This window comes from Maniola hyperantus, chromosome 3, assembly GCF_902806685.2.
Source record: "Maniola hyperantus chromosome 3, iAphHyp1.2, whole genome shotgun sequence".
Lineage (NCBI taxonomy): Eukaryota > Metazoa > Arthropoda > Insecta > Lepidoptera > Nymphalidae > Maniola > Maniola hyperantus.
This window is the reverse complement of record NC_048538.1, coordinates 6556996-6572462: the sequence shown is the minus strand read 5'-3', so window position 1 is coordinate 6572462 and position 15467 is coordinate 6556996. Positions and strand designations below refer to the sequence as shown.

Genomic DNA, 15467 nt, shown 5'->3' with positions numbered 1-15467 from the left:
GACGCGTGATGACATTTATTTACACTCTTAGCACGGATAATTAAGTAGATTGGAAGATAAAAGATAAGAAGCAAGTAAGAGGAAACGAGCATTAAGTGCTATAGAAGTTGTTGACTATGCTGAGTAATACGACAAGAATAATTTACATATTTTAGTTATCTTAAATTCCATAAGACTCAACGCTCATCAATAACAATCTACACTAATATTATAAAGAGGAAAACTTTGTTTGTTTGTTTGTTTGTTTGTTTGTTTGTTTGTTTGTTTGTTTGTACTGAATAGGCTCAAAAACTACTGGACCGATTTTAAAAATTCTTTCACCATTCGAAAGCTACATTATCCACGAGTAACATAGGCTATATTTATTTTGGAAAAAAATAGGGTTCCGTAAGATATTTGGGTTTTTCGGACACAAGGTGTAAAAAATCAACCAGAAAAGTTACTTATTTTGCGTACGCTGCCTAAACTATAAAAGATAGAACCATAAAATGTTCTAATTAATTGTAGATCTTATAAATATCTACAAAAAAGTCCGCGACACACTATACCCATCTATGTCGAGTGAGGCACAGCAACCATTTTTTTATTTAAAAATCTTGAATTTTTTTTGGACTACATTTAAACGCGTTTATTTTACTCATGCTATTAATCCTTATCAAAATAAATGATTTCATCACTAAGAACAGTTTATGGAGATAATATTTGGTCTTTGAATGATTAAAATTGGACGTTTGGTTTTGAAGTTATGGCGAAATTAAAATATTACGATTTCTGCTGCACGGCCCGTTGTATATTATATAAAGAGGTAATGTCGTTAAGTTTGTTTGTAGGGGGTAATCTTTAGAACTACTGAACCGATTTTAAAAATTCTTTCACCAGTAGAAAGCTACATTATTCCTGAGTGACATAGGCTATACGGGATCTTTAAAAACCTAAATCTACGCGGGCGAAGCCGCGGGGATCAGCTAGTATTAGATAAATTCCGTTTCTGAAGTGAATAAGGCCCGTTTATATTTTAACATATTTTCCAACCTACTCTCTGTCGTGCGCCTACTTTTTTGCAGTTTTTTTAAAATCTTATTTTTATGGGACTTTTGTCTGACACGGACGCGCTATTACATAATGTTATGCAACAGATATTATTGCATATAATAAAGTAGCTTATGGACAGACAAAAATTATAAAAACGTGTTGTAACAATCATGGACTCCCATACTAATGATCTCCCATACTAATAAAGCAATAGGAAAATTTGTTGAAAGAGTACTAAAATAATAGGTTAAAGTTTATAAAATCAGTTTAGTAGATTATAATAATGCTGTACTAACACATAAAAACATAAAATAACTATTTAAGAAGATTAAATTTACAAAACGTTATAAACACTCGTATAACGAGGAAAACTGCAGTTGGGAAGGTAGTACATGGGAACGACCCAGCGGTCGATGCCTAAATGCCAAATGAGTTGTCGCGGGTGTTGACGGACCACCGGCACGGCGGGCGGTGCTTGCATACATTTAGTACTAAGTGCAAGGAAACGTGCACAGAGGGAACACGTTCTTATCTGTAGGGCTACGCATGTGTCTGAAACTAGAATTGAATTGACTAGAGACACAGATAGGTCTGTTGATCTCTATGTTAAACAGATATTGCTTGGAGTTCTGCACTCTTCTGATGGTTTTTATAAATACAAATACATAAATCAACTTTAGCGTTTGAAGACACTCATGCGAGAGAGGGTCGGAGCGCTCTGATGTTTGTACGTCCTGCCTAAAGGAAATCCTAGCGTCTCAGTGCTCTGAGAATCTTTTGCTAAAGTGATTTCTAACGTGAAATATTTTATCGCTTACATGTATAATACAAATACATCTACAAACTAAAATTGTGTTGGGATAGTTATATACCCTTCTGAATGGCAATAATATATTAATACAAATGCATACACGACAAACTCGAAGGATTGGGGTCTGGCCTGCTAATTTAGCTCGTTTCGGCGATACCGTAGTGCTGCCGCTCATCCTTGCGATCTTCTAAAGATCAAATGTGGGAATGCACCACGATAAAAATGCAACTCATGTTCATATTCATGATCATTATCATTATCGTAATCGTCTATTCTCGATCGAACATAAGCGGGACGCACCGCTTTAAATAGTATGCTTGCATACGTTGCGCTATACAAAAAATGATGACGTGTTGTGGGGGGGAACTACTGTTCGTTGGTATTTCATGAGATAAATTGCTCTCTCAATAACTTGAGAAATCAAGAACAAACGATGGGATACTAAGGGAAGGTAGAAGTTCACCGTTGATGGCGTGGCGGAGCGATCAACCATCATTTATCTTTTAATCTTTTCACCCATAAGGTAAATGATGCCAATACACAAAGCTCTTCTCCTGCCTCACCGGAGAACAGCTTGCACACGTCTGATAAATTCGGGTTTTAACTAATGTGTTAATCTCGTTGATTACGGCACGATTCTATCTTGTTGTCCATACAAACTAAAGGAAGATTTATTTATTTAGATTCATGCTTAATAGGACTCAATACGTGAACCAACAAATGATTGATTAGACAAATCCAATACACGAACGCACGTTTCAAAATAATATGTTAGTTTTCAATGCGCGAACACATACTTCCAAAGCCCGAACACGGTAGACAGTTGAATTTCAATACGCGAACAACCGGATGATTGATTAGACAAATCCAATACACGAACGCACGTTTCAAAATAATGTGTTGTGAAGTGTTGTGAAGAATTTTTTTATAATGTTTAATTTAGAAATTAGGAATATTGGCGTTTGTAATAGCATTTTGGCCTCTCCATTATCGCGAGAGGCCAGAATGCTATATAAACTATTTAATTTAACTTTAAAACGAAGATAATTATTATACATACCTATTGTGATTTGTTACAAGGGTGACATGTTCTGATTGAACAAACCCTTTAATAAAGAGAAAAAAAAAAAAAAAAAAAAAAAAAAAAAAAAAAAAAAAAAAAAAAAATGTGTTGGTTTTCAGTGCGCGATTACATACTACCAAAGCCCGAATACCTACACTTACAATCATTTGGGTTTCAATACGTGAACACCCACTTCCTTTGCCCAAACCTCGTAAAGTCATTTGTCTGATGAACTCATTACTTCTGATACTCTAAAAGTTCTTGGTTTATCATATGGGCAAAACATTCCCAAAGGATTCTTCTGCTAGATGATGCACGTGCCACTTTAAAAATGAATTAGGGGTAGCGTTTATAGGTAGTTCTGTATGTGAGGTGGGGCAGGGTTTTCTTAGGTAGGACCACAGGTTAGTTACAGTGTAATTCAGTTATGGTACAGATCAAATAACAATAATATGAGTTTAGTAGGTATGATGTAGTTATTTCGAAATTACAGAAAGACACTTCAATTTTATTTATTAAAATAATAGTATAATTTCTGCACAGGAATCTCTCTCTGCACTTATGTACCTATTTGTCACACTTCACTATTACGTGCTGGATATCGTCTGTCATATATCGCAATTCGCAGTTGACCGAATTAACTTTTTTTTATTAAAAATACTAATTTCTTAGAATAATTTATCCCGCCTACGACGCGGCATTGACTTCGGGTAGCCTACTTACGCAACGTTCGTTGACCTCTAGCGTCAGTCAGATGTTTGCAGTGATTTGCAGTATATCGTAAACATTTACAAAATTATAGGATTTTTAATTTTTTTTTCATATTTTTTGTGGTAGGTATCATATCAGTAATCTTCAGTACTATCACCTGTCTTCGTTTTTGCCAGCGTTCTGGTTACTCCCATTTAAACAATACCTCTTACCTAATCTTCATACTTCAACAAGGTAGGTTCAAACAACCGATGTAGTACGTACTATAAATACGCATTTTATGAATCCTCAAGAATATTTTACAATTTGACATGCAAGGTCGTAGAGTCAATTGCGCATGACATTTGAGTCAACTGATTATGATAAGTAGAAGTTTTTGAATGTAACCTTGCATTTTAAGACCAACCCCTAACCAAAACAGAAGAATTTTTTGTGAAGCTTTTTGTTGAAGGTTTTTAAATACATACGTGCAAATATTTTATGGAATGGTGCACGTGTCCTAATCCTAATTATATTATAAATGTGAAGGTGTGGATGATTGGATGTTTGTTACTCAATCTTGCAAAAACTACTGGACGGATTTGGCTGAAATTTGGAATGGAGATAGATGATACCCTGAATTAAAACATAGGCTCCTTTTTATTCCGGAAAATCAAAGAGTTCCCGCGGGATTTTGAAAAACGTAAATTCACGCGGACGAAGTCGCTGACATCAGCTAGTAATATTATAAATGTGAAAGTGTGGATGTTTGGATGTCTGTTACTCAAGTACGCAAAAACTATTGCACGGATTTGGATGGGAATGGAGATAGATTATACCCTAGTTAACATATAGGCTACTTTTTATCCCGGAAAACCAGAGTTCCCGCGGGATTTTGAAAAACGTAAATCCACGCGGACGGAGTCGCGGGCATCAGCTAGTAATTAATAAATAAAGTACACATATTTATACTTATTTAAATTTCACGCTATGTAAGTATGATGATAATAATAATATCAATTTTGTGTCATGTTGGTTTTTCTCGGTACTAAAGCCAAATAAATTTATATTACAAGTCAGACTTGTAAAGTAGATATTTGCTATCAATATTACTACAAAACAGTCACGGCGTCTTCTACTTTACCTATTTGTTCAAGATAAGTATATAAACGGAAAAAGATTAGAATTGATAACCGTAGACTACAAGAAACTATATCTTACTTGAAGCTTACTTGTCACACAATATGATAAATACCTTATAGATTTAGATTAGCCAACTCATATTATTATGTCGTAGGTTAAAAGTCGTCTCGTAATATTATTCATGATCAACAACCTCTAATAAAGATTCCTATACAAAAATAATAGAGAGAGATATTCAGATTATCCAAACAAACGTTCTTCCCAATGTTGGGGGCAACACGCAGAGAAACTTTCAGTTTTTATAAAATAACGGTGGTCTGGCATGCGCTGGCTCTTAGTCCGTAAAAACCATTTCGATGTTTTAATCCATTCGTAATGGATAAAATAGTATCGGATTGTCTTATATAATCTATATAATAATACCTATATAAGTGCACAAATTCGGATTTATATCTCTATACTTATCTGTTTTTTACAATCTGTCTCACATATCTCTGGTTTCCAACAATTTTGTATGATAATAATATAATACACCATCTTATTATTTAAGTACCTACTACTTAAATATATTACCTACTTAGGTATCTATAAACAAATCAAATCTCGAAAAATATAATTTAAAAACATATGGTAAAGAAAGATTTCCAAAATGTTGGGATTAAAAAACCAAAAAAAATTGATGTAGCGGATAACGGAATATTTTTTTTGTTAAGTATTTGATTTTAACAATACTATGGTAAATCATTGATGGTAAACTGTTAAAACAAAAGTTGCGATTGATGAAGTCCATAATCCAGTTATGACTATGAAGCTTATTTCAAACTACGGGATAAATAATATTATAGTCTGGTCAGAAATGGTACGAATGTTGGGAACGCCAATATTACCGGACTATAATATAATTTATTTCCCGTAGTTTAAAATAAGCTTTAGAGTCGTGAAAATGGAAAAAGTTATTCTACCCTCCACCTGTATAAAGACAAAACACATACCCATCGTGAACTTTTTGTTGTCTTTTCTGGGGATAGCAGGGATTCTTCGGAACGTACCTGTAATTTGGAATTATATATTTGTCGAAGAATATTATGCATACGAACGTACGACGTCATAATTTCCATTAAAAATGATTTGAATAGCAACACAGAGTAAACGTTTAGCTGTAGTGAAGTTGTCTGCGGCCAACAATGATCAGTCAGTAGAGTTCAAAAGGCCTAAAACCCAAAGTCGTAAATTAAAAAGTTCAGTCCATAGATACCTACTACTATTTCTATAGACATTCATTCTGGTTCGAGAGAGTTTCTGTCTGTATGTGCCGCATGTGCATATCTAAATATATAAAAGGAAAAGGTGACTGACTGACTGAATGACTGACTGACTGACTGACTGATGTATCAACGCACAGCTTAAACTATTGGACGGATCGGGCTGAAATTTGGCATGCAGATAGTTATTATGACGTAGGCATCCGCTAAGAAAGGATTTTTGAAAATTCAACTCCTAAGGGGGTAAAATAGGTAGGTGGTTGAAATTTGTATAGTTCACGCGGACGAAGTTGCGAGCATAAGCTAGTCTAAATATATAAAGGGAAAAGGTGACTGACTGACTGACTGACTGATCTATCAACGCACAGCTCAAACTACTGGACGGATCAGGCTGAAATTTAGCATGCAGATAGCTATTATGACGTAGGCATCCGCTAAGAAAGGATTTTTGATAATTCAACTCCTAAGGGGGTGAAATAGGGGTTTAAAATTTGTGTAGTCCACGCGAACGAAGTCGCGAGCATAAGCTAGTTGATTGATAAGAATAAGAAAACGACATGGCGGATATAAAATGTGACCACGTGAAATTAAATCCAAACGAATCTCCGTCATATTATATACCTAATATTTATGTCTTAGGTAATAGTCTGTTCTAGTAATGCATTAAAGTGCTTAAATAAATAAAATTGTAATTGTTATATACTTACACGTATATTATTATTATTAATAATATATGTAGGTATGTAGGTATGTAGTTATATATTATATATAAATATATATATATATATATATATTTCTATTAAGGATTTTGTATATATATTAATATTTATAATAGTTATGAATATGTATGATAGTTATGTATGTATTACTGAAATAGTTAATTATATTATATAATATTATACTACTTCATTTTTCTGTATTGCGTGTAAGTACTATCCAACACACCTAGTTTCTCCTTTCACCAAAGGTTGCCTGGAAGAGATTGCTGTGAGCAATAAGGCCGCCTTTGCATACAATTTTTTTTTTTTCGTTAGTTTAAGTTTCTGTAATAGTTATGTAATATTTTTTGTGTGCAATAAAGTATTTCTATCTATCTATCTATCTATCTATCTATCTATCTATTATTATTAACGTTAAGATATTTTGCTTTTTTATTCTGTTTTCGCCTAATTACGAGTAGTTAGTGAAACAACTGAATCAATAAAACCATTAAATCTCATTATTAAATAAAACAGAGACAGAAATAACAACGAGAAATCGTTTATACCTAAGTATACATATTTTTACCGTTCAATTTGGTATTATGTTTCTCACGACCCTATTGTGCCAGCTATTCAAAAAATCATTTTTAGGGTTCCGTACCTCAAAAGGAAAAACGGAACCCTTATAGGATCATTCTTCAAGGTCTTGAAAATTTTGTTCGTTGATAACGACACCGTAGTGCATTTTTGATAACTAGTGACAATTTAAATAAAAGGTAAAGAGAGGGAGCCAGTGCGTGCCAGATCTTCGTTATTTTATAAAAGCTGAAAGTTTCTCTGCAGTATCTCCAATACAGGGAGGAACGATCAGCGACTATTAAGTTTGTGGTAATAAAGGTGTAAAAAATCTAACGTATAAAGTATAAAGACATTTTTATATTTTCTTATAGACCCAAACGTCATAGTCACTGATCGTTCCTCCCTGTATTGGAGACAATACGCAGAGAAACTTTCACCTTTTATAAAATAACGAAGATCTGGCACGCGCTGGCTCTTAGTCCACTATGACAATATCCTTAGCTTGAGTCATCGAATGTTTATGAATGGTTGACTCATAGTTCATTTACCTTTCTGTTTATAGCTAAGTAATTCTTATGCCACAGGTTATGTTTTAAGTTGCATGTGAGTGGACGCACTGTAATGCAACCCTAGATGCATCGGGACAACTTTTAACTATTCCAAAAGCATCTCAACTTCTGTCGTTGATAGGTAGTAAGCTCTAGACTAGAGGTATTTAAGATACCTAGGAGCTCAGAAATCTTATTTAAGTATTGGTATAAAATATAATGTGTGTCTGTTTTTCTGCCTGTTCGTTACCTAAGCCTTCGCGCATTTATTTATATTCCATTGTGAATGGGTTGAGACGTAGGAAAAATTCTGACGTAAAAGTGATAATACCATCGAGGTGTGGTAGGTAGTGCGAAGTCACATTGCAAGTTGCAAGGCATGCCGGGCAATAGCTAGTACAGTAGCCGGCAGAAAATATTGTACATCGACCTGTAGGAAGAGATTTCGGCTTCGTAAAGCGTTGTCTCTGTCACTCATACCTATGTGACGTTTTGTCGGTCCCATATGGTCTCAGTGGTCTCAACGACAGAGACAACGCTCTACAAAACCACTGTTTCTTTCTAAATGTCGATGTATAATATTTCCTGCCGGGTACTGTACATATTTACATGAAACTAGCTAATGCCCGTGACTACGTCCTCGTGGACTTAGGCTTTGAAAATCGCTCGAGAACTCTTTGATTATCCGCGATAAAATGTAGCCTTTGTCACTCTTCAGGTCTTAACTATATCCATGCAAAAAAATCAGACGTGAAAATCACGTCGATCCGTAGCTCCGTGACATGAATTAAGGACAAACAAACGCACTTTCGGATTTATAACATAGGTAGTGATATAAGCAAGGTTAGCTAATGATGCAATTTAGACAAAGAAAATTACCAATTGTAACACGTTTAAAGCGATTTAAATCGCTGCCGTCCAATAATTTCGATTCGAGCAATTTAATTCAGCTTAAGACAGTGCGTGGGAGCACTGCATCGCTCATAAACGTGTTATAAAACTCGATAAGCGTCGCGACAGTAGGCGGCCGGAAGAGTCGAGTGCGGAGTGTTAGTGGACTTCCTACTTAGACAGCTTGATGTTCGCCGGAAACGCTATTTTTGGCGCCCACAGCCGCTTCCTCCGAGGAAAGTCTACCCGTTGACGGTTGAAAACAATGCATGTGATACGATAATGGTAACTTTTATGATCACTAAGTACCCTTATATTATGAATGCAAAAGTGGGTTTATTGGTTTTTCCTTCAATTACGTCGCAACGGAGCAATGGATCGGCGTGATTTTTTACATGGATATAGTTGAAGATCTGGAAAGTGACAGGCTACTTTTTATCCCCGAAAACCAAGCAGTTCTCACGAGATTTTTAAAAGCATAAATCCACGTGAATGAAGTCGCGGGCATCATCTAGTACTATATAATTACTAAATTAAACTTTAAAATTGTATATAATTGTACGCTCTTCTTATTATTGTCAACGTTGTACGAAAATACGACTAAAAATGTTGCCCCGACAAAAAAGCGTTAAAAGGTATGCGAGACAGGAAGACTGGGGGAACATGCTATACCGCATTCTTTACTCCATAGGCGCAGAATTCCCATTATTATGCCATTGGCATGCCGGCAACTCTTTAGATTCAATCTTGCGCACTTGCTACTATGGATCCAAAATACTTCAAATCAAATAAATTTTTAATTATTTAAAGCTGTATAAAAAAGACAAAAATATTTGACTAAAATATTATACAGGTCCAGATGACAACGCAGAAATTCCATACAACATTCCTTCTATTGTGGGTCCAGTCCAGAATGCGCATAATTTTTCGATGAGCCATCGACATGAAGTGAGGAGATCCGTAGGAGAACCAGAGTAACTGACGTAGCTAAATGAGTATCGAAGTTAGGTGGCAACGTGCATAGTTTGAAAACACGATAGACGTAGGGGTCCCAAAGTGCTAGAACGGCAACCTCGCACCGGAAAGCGCAGCGTTGGAAGAATTCCTATTAGGTGGACGGACAGACGACATCAAACGAGTCGCAGGGAGTCACTGGATTTAGGCGACGCAAGACCGTGGCGTTTGGACTGTGGAGGCCCCTACAAGAGACCTACATATATTATGTCAAGCTGTGGACGTCTCGACCAGCAGATAATGATGATCGACACATTTAGAATCGGCCGCTCGAAAGCATATGATTTTGCTTAACAATAATAAATTATTTGAGAATTTTTTTCGAAAACAGTTAATTGTGATAGAATTTTAATGTCTGTCAAAGTAAATTCGGAAGTTTAGTTGAATTATTCGGTTATTAGTTATTAAATTAAAACACAAAACATTAGAAATTGCATCAAGTACATGGACTAAATTCGTATGAACTGTTGTTTCGAAACCACTATGAATTAAATCACTACCCAATTTGATGGATGAGATTTGGTAGAGCAGTCACCAGAGGCATCATTCATTTAAATTAACCCCATTTATAAAGAGACTGCAGGGCAGATTGACTATCACATTACAATCTTTATAAACAAAGTGTCTCAATTGGCAACACTATCATAAGAAAGATAAATGTAAGTATTATACCTAAGTATTGTTATGTAGGTATGAAAGAATTTCAAAGATAATTTTGTAAAGAGAAGTCAAATAGGTAAAAACTCAACAACTTTTTTAATTGATAGAGCGAGAAGAGAGTAATTATTGTTTAGTGACTGAATTTGAAATATAAAAACACTAAATAAATAATAAATAAAAACACTACAGTATGTAAAATCAAAATGAGATCGTCGTTGCATTTTATGTGTTAACTAGATTATCCCCGCGACTTCGTCCGCGTGGACTTTACGATTTTCAATTCCCTATTTTACCCCTTTACGGGTTTAATTTTCAAAAATCCTTTCTCAGCGGACGTCTACGTCATAATAGCTGTTCTGCATGCCAAATTTCAGTTCGATCCGTCCAGTAGTTTCAGCTGTGCGTTGATAGATCAGTCAGTCAGCTTTTCCTTTTATATACAAAGGCTATAGGATTATTTTCGGTGAAAAGGCGTACCCCATTTACATAATTTAATACAAATTAGTCGCGCTCATGCTTAACGTCGTTTTTTACACGTAGCATACAAGGTCATATCTATGGTTGAATTATAATTTTATGAACAATAAATTACGACTGCGCTTACCGTGTGCTGTGTTACGTAACATGAACAAGGAAAAATATAACGATATCCAATAAGAAGTTCCCGTATGTTATTATACAGAAATAGGGATATCATTTTAAACAAAATCGCCGCCGATTCTGTTGTGTTTCTCTAAACTAAATTTAGAGTATCTGAATCTTTTTCTTTTTAATATTGCTAAAAAAGACGAAACATGAATTTTAAATGTAAAGGCTCTTAATTTTAGTGCATGGAGTATTTATAGATCTATGTCATGCTACAAATTTAAACAATGTGCTCTCGACTCGAGTGGCAGCTAAAGACACGAGGTTTGACAGCTCTAAATTAAATTTAAATCTGTCAAACTGTGTCTGTTCTTTTCATATTACATTAGTAAGAAGACGATGCGAATAATCTAAAATTTAGTTGTGCTCAGAATCATAAGTTAAAATTTAAAAACCCCAGCCAACGACCGTAACGCGATACGCAGAGTACGCAACGTCTGTTATCTCCACGCGGTAGTATCAAAGGGAACTGCGATTATCACAAAATAGCCTTCATGCGTTCGTTACAAGGGTCTGAAATCAGTTACATCCATCTCATTTGCGCACAAGCTTTTCCCTTTGACCTGGTTCCTTGATGGAAAGGCGCCTTTATACTAAAGATGATCGGTGCAATATTTGAGTAATTTGCATTTTGCTGTAAAAATGTAGGTCATAGTTATAATGCGTAAAAATGATTTCTCACGCGCGCGCATGTCAAAGATTTTAGTCCTTATTGAACCGTACTTTTGACATGGCAGTTGACCCATGTAGTTAAAATGGCGCGTGAGAAGTCATTTTGTACGGACTTTACTCACATTTTTATTCTGCACAACATTTTGTTTTAAGTATTCCGTATCAGAAAGTACAATTTTTGTTCTTTATTAATATTTAAGTAAATAGTAAAATCTTAAAACGGAAAAGTTTGCCCAAACTATATGCGGCAATATTTGACTCATCGACTTAAGATTAGCCTGTGGTTGGCTTCCAGTGAAACCACGAAGCCGCAGCAAAATCTACTGACACTGCAGCTGTAGATAGCTTCTGCTAGACGCCACGAATCCGAATAACAAAACATTTTCTAATCTGCATAAGAAGGCGGAAAACAGTCGAAAAGGTTTTTGTTACGTTAAAAAAAATCTAAGACTGTTTTACTGGCTTTGTAGGCGATATCCTATTAGATCGTTTAGCTTATCCATTAACTGAAGCCTCTAAAATAGGTATTATTACAGCTATTTCTTAGAACCGCGCCAAGGTAGGAGGTGCGAATGGCGAATATCTCTGAACTCTGAAGTAGGTCGGTAAACTGGGACGACACGTTATCTATTGAAACATATTTATTACTAGCTGATGCCCGCGGCTTCGTACGCGTTGATTTAGGTTTTTAAAAATCCCTCGGGAACTCTTCGATTTTCTGGGATAAAAAGTAGCCTATGTCCTTCCACGGGATGCAAGCTATATCTGTGCCAAATTTGGTCAAAATCGGTTGAATGGATGGGCCGTGAAAGGCTAGCAGACAGACAGACAGACCCACTTTCGCATTTATAATATTAGTATGGATTTATCGTGGTGGAGATGAGCGTTGTTACTGCATTAGATATGGAGTATTGTTTTTTTTTTGTAACTTCTTTTACAGATAACTAAGTACTTGATAAGTATGTACCTAGGTACTTAAATAATTGAAAAAGGATTTTTGTATCTCTACATAGTATAAAATAAAGTCGCTTCCCGCTGTCTGTCTGGATGTATGAACGCGTACCTATCCTATCTTTTAAACTACGCAACGGATTTTAATGCGGTTTTCACCAATAGATAGAGTGATTCAAGAGGAAGGTTTATAGGTAGGTATAATTTTATAGTGGTTTGTGTTAATTTGTTGAAATATGACGATATTTGAACAAAATGTCGGAAGAAATCGAGCTTCCATCGAAAATTTACAAATATCATAAGAAAAACGTAGGATAAACTCAAAAACTACTCAACTAGTTGTAAAAATTCTTTCACCTATAGAAACCTAAATTATTAGCAAGTAGCCATGAGCTACATTATATTCTCAAAAAATTAGAGATCCCTAGAGAAGTTGGAATAATGTGAATTAGGTCGGAAAAATCCTCTCATTTGAGAGTTTCCGAGGCGATCTACATTGCACCCATGCGAAGCCGGGGTGGGTCGCTAGTAGTAAATAAAATAAATAAATATGTAATCTTGTACGTACTCAACGTACCTAAGTACTTAAAAATAAAAAAAATCTACAATTTTTTTTTATCAAAGTAGCTGACCTACCTATACTACTTTTATGTTTCGCTAGATATTGAATTAATGGATTTTACGTGGGAAATACTGAAAATCCGAAAAATCATGATAATCAAATAGGTACTAAGAATTATTTTCGACTCGTGTTGTATATTTTTGCAATCCTTAAAGCTTTGTGAATTAAAATCTAATCTTATCTGTTTTTTATAAATCGTCGATTGAAGTTGCAGAGCCGATGAGCTTAAACTATCGAAGAAAGTCTTGATTTATGCTGTTTTTTAAAGTTGGCGCAATTATAGTGCAATAATTGTACGATTGCTGAATTTGAAGATCAAGTAGGTATGGTATACCCTATTATCAATTTTAATTCAAGTCTCACTGATTTTAGAAATTCTCGTAATAGCATGAGGAATGAGGATCTACCAAAATCAACAGTACCTACCTATCTACCAAACAAAACGATCATGATGTGTGTGTGCTGCTATGATCGAGACACACTGACATCTGATTCATCAGGATATTGTTGTCCTAAGTATTGTTATGAGTCAAATAAGAACAATCCTGCAAAAATAGTAAAGAACACCTAAACTTTTTCTTCTCATCTTCAATATCTTCTTACAATATTATAGGATCTTACAAATAATTTCACTGCCCTGCTTCAAAATTCGGTTTGTGAAATCATATTATAAAATCAAAGAACCTGGATGTTTCCTTGTACCGAAATCTCGCCATATTGCTATCACACCTTTTATGGATCGTAAGGCATTGACTTAATTCAAATTACCATAACACAATTTATTGGCTTAAATTCGTGACAGTGCAAGCTTAAACATTCAGAAAAAAAATTTGACCATTGAGCTTTCCGTCCTAACTAAAGACATAATAATTACTTGTATGCCAAAAAACAAAGGATTTAATTTCATTATCAAAAACCACCACCGTGCACCATAAGAATCTTAATTATGAGGTTTTTTCTATTCTTAAAACTTTCAGTATACCTATCATAGACCTATTATATTACTGCGTTTAACCTATCAGGTAGGTTCTTTTTTGCATCAACATGTATGAGAAGTGAGGTCCCAAAAATTACCAATTACTTAAGTAATAGGTTTAGGTAGGGTATATAATATTCTATATACGCATACTAAAAACTTACTAGTTTTAAATTATAATATGAGCCGTCATAATTATTCATACCTATACCATTCATCTAATGATTGTAGAGTACATTTTAATGAATTATTCATAAAGTAATAAAAAATAATCAAGACATACGTACAAAAACCTTTCTTAAAAATAAGCATGTTGCAGTTATGAGTGGATATCTACTGCTGTGTGGTTTTTGGGGAATAACTAATCAAAATTTTGATTGTTCTCTCATATGTATAAACAGTAATAAGTATAATTAAATAGGTGCTTACGTGTTGGATAATAATATGATTTATAATATTGTTTGTTGGATATAATAATAATAAAAAATGTAAATATCAAATAGGTATATACAGTATAATCTAAATGATGTTTTGGCATTTGGCAGTCTCTTAATAAAATACGAGTTTTTATGGATCTCTACTTCGATAGAAAATTTTGTTAGAATGATTTATTGGACTTAAGTTTAACTTAGTAGGTACATAGAAAATCATTGAACAAAAATTAATTACTTAGAACTGTCTATAAATCTCACTATTATGGAATAGTTGACGTCAGAAATAGTCCAATATGGAGGATGCAGTTAACAAAAAAAATGGCAACCCACGCGGTCACAGCCATAATATAAGCCAGTGTAATAATAAATTGAAAGCTATTATAAGTAATTAAGTACTTTGAATTTGTTAAATAAATATTTACTGAATTTAAATTAGGCTGTGCAGACAGCTTACAATCACAGGAAGTTGTAAATAAAAATACTACCAGACATGCAAATTGAAAATGGGTTTAATTAAGGTCTACTTACGTACCATAATAGCGAGTATTCACACATTAAAAATTACCCTTCGTAGGTACATAGCAACTAAATTCATACGTTTGTTATTTAGACGGCCATTTTGAATTACCTTAACGGCTCATTATTTTAGCCATATTAGTAACTAATAACAAACAACTAATGAATATTTGAAATAAATACATACAATATTCAGCAGGTTTAGCTGTTATCGTTAATAAATGGTAGAGTGGGTTATGTAAGTCAGTAGCTAAATC

General features: G+C 34.5%; 1 protein-coding gene across 9 annotated transcripts in view; it reads right to left on the bottom strand.

Annotated features, from left to right (window-relative positions):
* Positions 1–15467, bottom strand: part of Sarm (sterile alpha and armadillo motif) — a 90722-nt gene that overhangs the window by 35925 nt on the left and 39330 nt on the right. For 5 of the 9 annotated variants that reach the window (XM_034984389.2, XM_069509584.1, XM_069509585.1 and 2 more), the window contains one exon: positions 5732–5788. The exons of the other annotated variants lie outside the window; for them this stretch is intronic. In XM_034984389.2, the coding sequence (XP_034840280.2) occupies positions 5732–5788 (57 nt within the window). The remainder of the gene's footprint in view (positions 1–5731; positions 5789–15467) is intronic. 9 annotated transcript variants of the gene reach the window in all.